Here is a 9989-nt window from a genome sequence, read left to right on the forward strand (position 1 = left end):
ACGAACTTAACTTTTTTTCCTTTTTTTATTCCCTCGGGCCAAGTTAATCCGTAACCGTGGCGTCACTTCCCTTTTTCGCTCGGACATCTCCCCCTGGAACTTTTTCTTCTCCGTCAATTTTCTTTTTCTTGTGGACAGTTGAGCAAGACGAAAGAGGTGGAAAATGTCTCCGCCTTCGCGACGGCTTCAGACGAAGCCGGTTATCACCTGCCTGAAGACTTTGCTCATCTCCTACAGCCTCATTTTCTGGGTAAAGTATACGACTGACTTGTCGAGGTGAATCGTGGAAGGGGGGCCGCGGCCAGGGGGGCGCTCCAAAGGATAACAAGCTAACAACAAAAGGCTACAAAAAAGGCTAACAAGCCCCATCTAAAACAGGGCAATTTATCGCTGGAAAGTCAATAAAGTGACCTCAAGTTTCTGAATGGGTGAAAAACTTATATTTTGATTTGAAAGAATCAAAACTATTCGCTCACACGACGTCTTTGTTTCTTGAAATGTTTTAAAATCCAACATGAAAATACATTCACGTTTCATTTAAATATATTACTTCACTCTATTTTATTATTGTTAAAAAAGTTACAAAGTTTTAAGATCCTAAAATGTGACATCATTATTGTCCTTTAATTATTAAAAAAGAAATCCAGTAAACAATAGACATAAGTCCAATTATTTTGAGCGGTAATTGAATGCAACACACTGAAAAACAAGTCATGATTGTTGTTGTTGCTGCTGATTTTATCTTTTGGCTGCAATCAGCCCTCTGCCAGCAACACAAAGTTCACCCTAAATGCTTTTATCGGTCCAATTTATGGCAACTGCTGCCATTAGTGCAACGCCTTTCCCGAAGGGAAGTGAAATTTGTGTCAATTTGTGGAAATAATGGCTGTTTGTCTTCCTCAAGGTGACGGGCATGATTCTGTTGGCAGTAGGGGTTTGGGGAAAAGTCAACCTGGAGGCGTACATCACGCTGGCCACCGACGAGACCACCAACGCGCCGTACGTCCTGATTGGCACCGGCGCCGCCATCATCGTCTTCGGGCTGTTTGGTTGCTTCGCCACTTGCCGCGGCAGCACATGGATGCTCAAACTGGTGAGGACCGCTCATCGCTCGATTCCAACGAACTCCTTTTTGACGCGCTCTCCTTTTTTTCCAGTACGCCATGTTCTTGACCGTGGTCTTCCTGGCCGAGCTGGTGGCCGGAATATCTGGCTTCATCTTCAGGCACGAGGTCAGTCAGCCGTGCTGTGGCAAGCCAGCGGCCAGAGAAAAATGATTTTGACTTTTTTCAGATTAAAGCCAAAATGGGAACCGCGTACAAAAGTGCAGTCCTGTCCTACAACAGCACTGAGACCAGCAGAGTTGCGGTGGATGCAATCCAGAGGACCGTAAGACCACTTTGTTTTTCATCTTCTTGGGCGGCCATTTTTTTACCTATATTCTAGTGCCACTTGCCCAATTAAAATGATTTATTTCATAGCGAATTTTATTTTTTTATTTGTTCGCATGCAGTTGCAATGTTGCGGTGTGAAAAACTACACGGACTGGGTGGACACGGACTACTTCAAAGACAACGGCATCCCTGCCAGTTGCTGCAAAGTCAACACCAACTGCTCCCCGGAGAACCTCAAAGATGTGGAAAAGGCTAAGAATGAAGTTTATCATACTGTGAGTTGATGAACTAAATTAGTGTTGTCGTTGTGATGTCTTCAACTTTGCAATACTTAGCTTCTTAATAGTGCTCCCTGCTGGGTGCACAGCTGCAACCCCGATGAGAGAAATGCATTAGTTTTTGTTTTTTTATGGTCCAAAGAGCTATATTTCGGCATATTCCAAACATTTCAATGTTGTCTTTTTTTTCTTTTACAGGGCTGCTTTTCTCTGGTGACTAACGTCATGGAGTCCAACCTGGGCATCATTGCTGGCATCTCCTTTGGAATTGCCTTCTTCCAGGTATAATAGTTTTTTACTTTGATTTGGGGACTAGACTTCTGCACACACTGCTGTTATTTTTCTTCATGGTATCAGTTTTAATGTGATATTGAATTTTTTTCCAGCTCATTGGGATATTCCTGGCCTGCTGCTTGTCTCGATACATCACCAACAACCAGTATGAGATGGTGTGAGAATTCCGGTCGCTAATGCAGGTAAAAAATAAAAAATAAATCTAATTCAATGACAAAGTGAAGATTTTCTCAATGTCTGCTTTGTTTTCCAGATGTGTATCCCCGCATGCTGCACCCCGATATCAATGGCTGACCCTTTTGTGATTTTTAAGCTTTTTTAGAGAGGGAAAACTCACTGCCTTTTTTTTAAAATACGCCTGCACAACAGGGCATTGGAGCAGAAGGGAATATTACAAAAGGAGTTTGAAAGGAAAGTTTTGTTTGATTTAAACATTTCAGCTTGTTTTCTTGTTAATGTGTAGATGTTTTTTTGTGCTTAAGCATTGTATTGTGTCGGTTCCTTGTCTTTAATGAATACCATTGCCTTATTTGCGCATTGTAATAAAATGTGCCTAAACAACAGACTGACATGGGAATGTGTGTGAGGTTATTTGTGCAGGAAATTGCATTATTCAACCCACGTTTTCAGATCAAATTCATCAGTTGATCATTTTTAATTCATTTGAAGTGACATTACAAATGGATGTATACATTAATATAAAAATCTAATACAAAGTGAACGACGCTTTTTAAATGACGTCACACGCAAACGAACACCGTGTGGCGCTGGCGACCAGCAAATGCGCTCCCGAGAGCTTCCAACTACACTGTCAACCAAAGTATTATCTGTGAGTACCCTGTGTGAGAAAATTATGTTTATGTATAGTACGACGGATTCAATCAATAACTCACATTAACTAGATCTTAATAAAACACCGGCGATCGCTTGATACTTTCTTGTTGAAAGCGGCTGACGGCATAAAGCGATTCGGGATTGACAGACGTCAAGGGGGTTCCCGATTGGTCCTAACGGGATCATACGCTTTAGAGCTCGCCTTTATCCGGTTCCTCCGCCAATAGAATCACCGTAAATCCGCAACTGGGCGTAATTTGGCGTTCCGCTTCGCCAGCCACCGGCTGAGCGATATATAAAGCCGCTTCAACCGTTTGTCAAACAAGGAAATTCTCACTTTCCTTCACGGCGGGTGCACACCGGAGTCCTCCGGAACAATCGCGGATATTCTCCCTCCCCCGTTGCCCCACGATCATTTCTTCAAATTCCAGGTGAGCCTCCCTTTCCACTTGGGAGTATTCATCCACATTTAGTTGATGCGGCAATTCAAGGTCATCCTCGCGATAGAAAGAACGAGGTTAAGGACAGTTTCGAGTCCCGGATCTCCTGTTCATACCAGGCTGTGTTGAATCTCGAACACGTCCTTTTATTTGCAGACCGAAAAAGCTGCTCCCAAAACCCCCTGAAAAAAAATCAGCCATGATGCAGATCAGCAGCGACTCAGCCACCAACAAGCACTCCCTCATCAACGTCATGCACCGCTTTATCGCGGCGGCCAACAACATGGACGAGACCATCATGGTCCCTAGCCTGCTGCGAGACATGCCCCTGGAGGATCAGGCGGGGGGCCAGACAGAAGCCAACAACAACATCATCATCAACCATCACCACCACCACCGGCAAAACGACGACGATGACGACACGCAATGTCCCAGCAAGCAGCAGAGGGACATGTACGAGCACTACCTACTGCTCAAGTCCATCAAGAATGACATGGAATGGGGTCCCCTCAAGAGGGATGTGAGTAGCAGCAACTTTCTGGACATGGCCGTCAAAAAGGAGCAGAAATCCATCTCGGGGGCGCTGCCCATGGAAGACAACGCCGACCTGGAGCGCCAGTTCCACTTTCACTTGCGTGGACTCTTTGGGGTTCTATCCAAGCTCACCTTGGAGGCGGACCACCTGACCAACAGGTACAAGCGGGAGATCGGAGGCGGAAACTTCATTAGATAGGAGGCCTCATTCTACCCGCCTCGGGACCGCTCGCCTTGACCGGGCGTGTCTGGGGAAATTTTCCCGGCCCCCAAACCCGCCAGATCCCCCCCCCCCCCCTCCCCCCCCCCCGACGCCCCTCATTCGACGTGAACCGGTGAAGACCGCTCGGTGGAGGTTTACGTGTCTTCTGCAGATTTCACTTTAGTTTTCCGGGTGTGTGCGTGTATGTGAGAATTAAATATTTGTGTAGGAGAAATTGAATGCTGGTTATTCTGTCCCTCCTTTCCCCCTTTGTTTTTTTTTCTTTTTGGATGTTTGAAGGCTAAGCTTGAAGGGCTTTGTTCATTTCATCTGCCGTGCCTTGACTCTTGTCGTTGGCCAACCGCCTAACGTCGAAACGCGCTTCTACGGCTCATCCTGTTTTTGTTCTGGAATTAATTTTATATTGTGCAAATAAAGAACTGGAACCTTTTAACTTGGTGTGTCATGTTTCTCTTTTATTAAGTGATTAGACCATACAATAGTTGACAAAAGTCCTAACTCCTTTGGTGGTTTTTGTTGAGGTATTTTGGTCATCAATTTGTGCATGACTGCATTTAGCTAGCTGACAGGTTGTGTAAAGGGTTTTCAGAGGGTGTTACGTTGGGCAGGTAGAGCCGCTTTGTGGGGCGCTCAATAGGGATTTAGCAGGGGATTTGCAGATAGGAAAGGATGGCTGCCTCTTAAATTAGCATCCTGACCTAACAACACTGACTGGTCGCTTTCCAACTGGACGCTTTTGGACTCCAAGTAAAACTACAGTAACCTCTAATCCTAAGTTTAAAGCCATGGAACATTTGAAAGTTAGCAATATATAATATCTTATTGTGAGTTTTCAGATTTTTAGTACTCAGACAAGTATACCATAAAACAGTAACTTGTGCAGTAACCGGGAAATAAAGTGACATCAATAGCTAACTTGCATTTTTCTTTTTACAAGCTTGAAAAGGAGTGTGTGAGTAGAAACTAGTTTGGTATTATTATTAAAGCATTGACAGTATTTCAAGTATTTAAAGTTAACTAAGGTAACTATCATAATAGATGATGTATCTGTTATTTAATCTGAACAATATGGCTTTTTTTAAGCCTTTTCAATTCCCAGTCTGCTTGTCCTTTTATTCCAGTGGACTATTTTTCAAAGCCCGGCCTTAAAGCACTTCCCCCCACCTTGATCAAACAATGTCGGAATGACGATAACGGCTTTAATTCCACGCAGCAATCATTTGGATTCTAAACGACGTGCGCGTGATGGTGTCAACGTGACCTTTTCTACCTCTTGGAGGCACTTTGACATTTGCCTGCTGCCACTTTTATTCCCCCTTTTACATAATGGTGGGAGGACACATCAAATTGAGAAGGAAGCGCGGCACAATCTGCTCTATTGCACTCCCGCCCCGGCTTCCTCTATCTGGGGCGGGCAAATGGCGGCTTGGCAAAAATGGCCGCGCCAGTCAGACCCCCTTATTGGGACAAACTGGGTCAAGCCGGCTGGGGACAGCTGGCCGTGAGTGCGCAAGAACAGACACTGACACACGGCTTTTGTACTCCTCGCTCAGATTAAACTGGGTTAACATTAAATCCATCAAGAATAGTAATAATAAAAGAACAATAAATCACGATTGGTCACCTAAAAAGAGGAGCGTTATGATACGATATGCGATCAAGAGGCTAATGATTGACTCACAATTTGACAGCAAATATGGATAGGGGATTCATTTATGATATTCTACCATAGAACTATTAAAAAGAAAATGATTTATTTAAACTGAGATTGCATTTGACTGCTCGTAATTCCGGACCAAACTAATGAGTTAATGTAGATACTATACTAGTAGAACAGAGCCATAAACAATTCATATTTTCTAAAGTTATTCTTTGAGAGGTATTCTCCGAATTTAAAAGTCAAAACACATAAATGGGGGCCTATGTTTTTAGTCATTCCACCACAAAAACTACTTTTCACATTCTTATGCAGTTGCCAATAAATGAGAGTATCTGGTTTCCATATTTTAGTTCACAGGTTAGTGAAGAGCCAGATCCATCCATCAAAAAGAGCCACATGTGGCTCCTGAGCCATAGGTTCCCTAGTTCTGTAGTAGAATGATAGTTTGTCTATTGAAGAATGATTCCATTGAAATAGGAGGACTTGCTTTGAATAACACTGACGGCAATAGACATCCAATTTATTATTATTATTATTATTTTTAACTCTGCTTTGCGATTTTGGGCCTCCATTTACTCAGTTCCAAGTCCTCCATTTGGACTGCTTTTTGACCTCTGTTATTTCCCGAGCACAACAGACAGACAGAAACGGCCTGAGAGCAACGTGCCGTTGCACGAGGCTGCCGTGTTGAGAAACCCCAGCGCAAATACGAACTTGCAGCCAAAGGGCGGAAAGGCAGTTTGGCTTGGGCACGTGTTTGTCGGCGAGTTTCCGCACGCCTCTGCGGCAATCTGGCGGTGGGTGCCGTGTTACAACGTGAACGTCGGTCCGTTACCGTCTGCTGCTCTTGTCTTTACCCCTTTTTGCACCCTGGCCATGGCGCAATACAATATTTGGGGGTGAGCCATTACAATGGAAAAAAAATCCACGTTTTAAGCAGCAATTATTTGGATTTAGCTCACATTCTCGTGGTAGTTGATTGGTGTCACGGGAAGAGGGAAGAAGGCGTCATGGTGCGTGCCGAGAGCTCACAATACGCCGCCTTGTGCCGCCGGGCGTAGCCAAGATGTCGTTAACGCGTTAACGCTCCTTAGCGGGATCACGCCACCCATGGATGGCAGGCCAACACAAGATGGTTGCTTATCTTAGTTTTTTTGATGTTGGAGTTATCTACGGCGTTTGTGACGTCAATGCATGAAATGACGATTCCGCGGTTCTTTCGCCTGACTTTGGCGTGAGCGGTGTGGGATTGATCCCCGCTCCGTGGCCTCGTGATCGGTTTCTTGGTAAAATGATATTTACTCAATTTGTAGTGTATACAATATATTGCAGTATTTTCAAATGCCTATGACTAATATTGAATGAATACTGATAATATTACGTAAGAGCTCCACTGGCCATCTTTGGCGTGCAGCGTGGGTGGGAGAACCACACACAGTCCAGTGTATGTTTACTATTATATTAGAGGGTTGCTGTATGTTTTGGTTGCCATTGAGGAACTTCTTGTTTTTATGTTCTTTAGCTTTATTGTGGAATATCGTGGATTGATTCAACCGAGTCGTAAGATACTCGGCGCCCACCCCTACTGTACGTACGTGCGTTGTCAGAGCAAAGTGGTTTGGGAGGGGCAACGCTAAGTTCACCAGAGGACAATGGCCTTGTCTCCACAATGGCCTCCTCTCCATGCCAGCTGCATTTTTTAATCTAATCGCCAGCGACCATGGGGAAACAATAGCACGACTGACTCTCCATTTGTGTGTGTATGTCCATGTGTGTGTGTGTGTGTGTGTGTGTGTGTGTGTGTGTGTGTGGTGGGTATTTGCATGAGTGGCAATGGGCTGTTTTGTTCGAGGAGTGGTGTGCTGAACCCCACCCATTTTTTTGCCATGTGTGTCATGCCAAAATGCTTTTTTATTCAGGAAAAGATATTTGTTTTCGCAAAGGAGTTGTGCAGAGGTTGTGTGTGTGTGTGTGTGTGTGTGTGTATTCCCTGGTAGATGAAATTAGGGAAAGTCTACAAATAAAGCATGTATTAAAAGACCTGGTTGCTATGTAAAGAATGAAGCAGCTAATATTACAATTTTTTTCTTATCATGTTATGACTTTAGTTGCACGATATTACGATGTTTTCTTCTGAATGATATGATTTTAATCTTGTGATATTACAAGATGTGACTTTATTCTCGTAATAGTACAACTTTTATCTTGTAAGATTACAATGTTTTCCTATAAAGCATACGACTTTAATCTCATTTTTATCTTTAAATAATGTGACTTGAGTATTCTAAAATGATGACTTTTTTTAAAACATGTTTTTTTGTTGTTGTAATACAACGACTTTAATCCTGTGAGGCTATTCTCGTCCAAATATTACGTTTTTAATGGTAATATTACGACTCTACTCTCCTATGGATATTTTCATTGAATAGCTGTCGAACAAATGTTTACAATTGTGTGTTTGTTCCAGTGCAGCGAGTTCACTGAGGACATTTGCTAACGGCGCTCGGGCTGCAGCATTATGTAACAACACACTCTAAAAGAAAAAAAGAAAAAAAGAAAAAGGGGAAGTCCTGCTCTCTTGGCAAAATACATGCTTTGCTTTTGGAATAGTCTTCTGACTGGAATTTGAAAACAGATAGAACAAAAAGTGGAACCCACAAAAAAAAAAGTGGCCTTCCATGAAAGCATTCTTAACTCCGTTTCCTCGCTAACTAGCCATCACCGAGGAAAACAAGCTGGCAATGTATGACTTTAATCATCGAACGATGTGGAATCTCTCGCCATTTTTTGACACCTGATGTTCACTTCTGCAAAAATATTTGCACACTTACTACACACACTGCGAGGAAACTACAAAATGTCATGAGTCATCAACCCGTGCTGTTACAACAGGCCGTCCGACCTTGTACAAACCACATAACTGAATCACTTTCTTTCGAACTCTGTCATGTTTATACTTGTAACAAGATAACATTGAGAAAAAACAAATTTCCAGTTAAAAGGAATGGACGTCAATGGCAGCCAATGAGTTAAGATACTCTTCTAGTGGCATGTTTTTAAAACGATAAATGGATTCTTGACCAAGGCGTATCGATAACATTGTCATCATACACTAAATGTACAGTATGTTGAATGTTTGTTTGCCTATAGACTGACACACGGGCGCCATGACAACAGGGCGGCCTCTCGCTCTTCATGTCAGTCTGCCAGTCGGTCTTGTGCAGACTTGCCCTTCATTTTCTAGCCAATGGCACGCCGCCGGCCCCCAGCGGGCCTCCAATGAGCAGGCGGGCCCGACGGGGGCTCGCTGGGGAGGCGCGGACCTCGCATGATGTAATCGGGGCTTAACTTACATGGAAGGAGAGGAGAGGAGTGAGTTCAAATTTGGGGAGACGCTCTAAAAGTAGATCTGGTGGATGCGGTCAACAAGTTTGTGCAAGTCATAATGAGGATTAGGGACAGAAAAAGAAAGAAAATAGGGTTACAAAAGTTAAAGTTACTCTTTTACCAGGTTCAACTATTAGAAAAACAATGTCATACATGTTGTAATGTTGCTTGATTTAAGTTGTGGTATGTGTTTTACGTATTGATATGTGAGAATGTTATCTAATTGCATGTGACATTATGTGATGAAAGATTCCAGTAATAATATGAGACAAAATGTAACATCGTTATATTACAAATCGATACTTTACGCGATATGTTTAGACCTAGTGCGGCTATTTTTTTTCGGAATTGGCTATTATGACTGCTATTATGTAATATTTGGATTTTAATCTTATAATATAACGTAAAATTACATAGGATTCTTTTTTGTCATACTTCTACTTCAATTTAAGTAACATTAGTACTTTTAATTTACCTAAGGTTACATTAGTTCACGATTTTTTATTTCATAATATTAGGAGTTTTCTCCTGATATTTCAAATTCGATCTCATAAAATGTGGTTTTGGTGGGCCTATTCTTTTCCCTTTCATTGTGTGGCCCTAATCCTTTGCCGCACCGTACTTTTGAACCCAACTCAGAGCGGGGGGACTAAAATAAACAAATACAGCAAAAGTGTAAACATACTTGAAAATAGAGTTCAAATCCGGTGGACTATTATCAATATTGGAAGATAAAGATGCGTCTGAACTACAGTAGCCTTTTGGATGCGGGGTGGGGTGGGTGAGCATGTTGATTGGTTAACTGGGTGTCGCTCTGTGCCGGTCAGGGGCCAGGTCAGGGGCCCGCTCAGGGGCCACAATGGGTATGTCACGCCGGTCTGTACACTTTTATATGTGTCACTTTCACATTGAGGTGCTAAATAGTGATGCTAAAACCAATAGTCT

The 9989-nt window shown here is 43.0% G+C and overlaps 2 protein-coding genes across 2 annotated transcripts; both read left to right on the forward strand.

Moving 5' to 3' along the window:
• Positions 1-42: 42 nt before the first annotated feature.
• On the forward strand, positions 43-2535 carry tspan6 (tetraspanin 6). Its single transcript, XM_077733619.1, has 8 exons — positions 43-250; positions 905-1093; positions 1158-1232; positions 1294-1389; positions 1514-1669; positions 1871-1954; positions 2059-2148; positions 2220-2535. The coding sequence occupies exons 1-7, from the start codon at positions 164-166 to the stop codon at positions 2125-2127; spliced, it is 756 nt and encodes a 251-aa protein (XP_077589745.1). The 5' UTR covers positions 43-163; the 3' UTR covers positions 2128-2148; positions 2220-2535.
• Positions 2536-3062: 527 nt separating this feature from the next.
• Positions 3063-4430, forward strand: mid1ip1l (MID1 interacting protein 1, like). The gene is made up of 2 exons (XM_077733338.1): positions 3063-3231; positions 3397-4430. Exon 2 carries the CDS (start codon positions 3440-3442, stop codon positions 3971-3973), a length of 534 nt encoding a protein of 177 aa, XP_077589464.1. The 5' UTR covers positions 3063-3231; positions 3397-3439; the 3' UTR covers positions 3974-4430.
• Positions 4431-9989: the final 5559 nt, after the last annotated feature.

The sequence above is a fragment of the Stigmatopora nigra genome, chromosome 14 (assembly GCF_051989575.1).
Source record: "Stigmatopora nigra isolate UIUO_SnigA chromosome 14, RoL_Snig_1.1, whole genome shotgun sequence".
In the NCBI taxonomy this organism is placed as follows: domain Eukaryota; kingdom Metazoa; phylum Chordata; class Actinopteri; order Syngnathiformes; family Syngnathidae; genus Stigmatopora; species Stigmatopora nigra.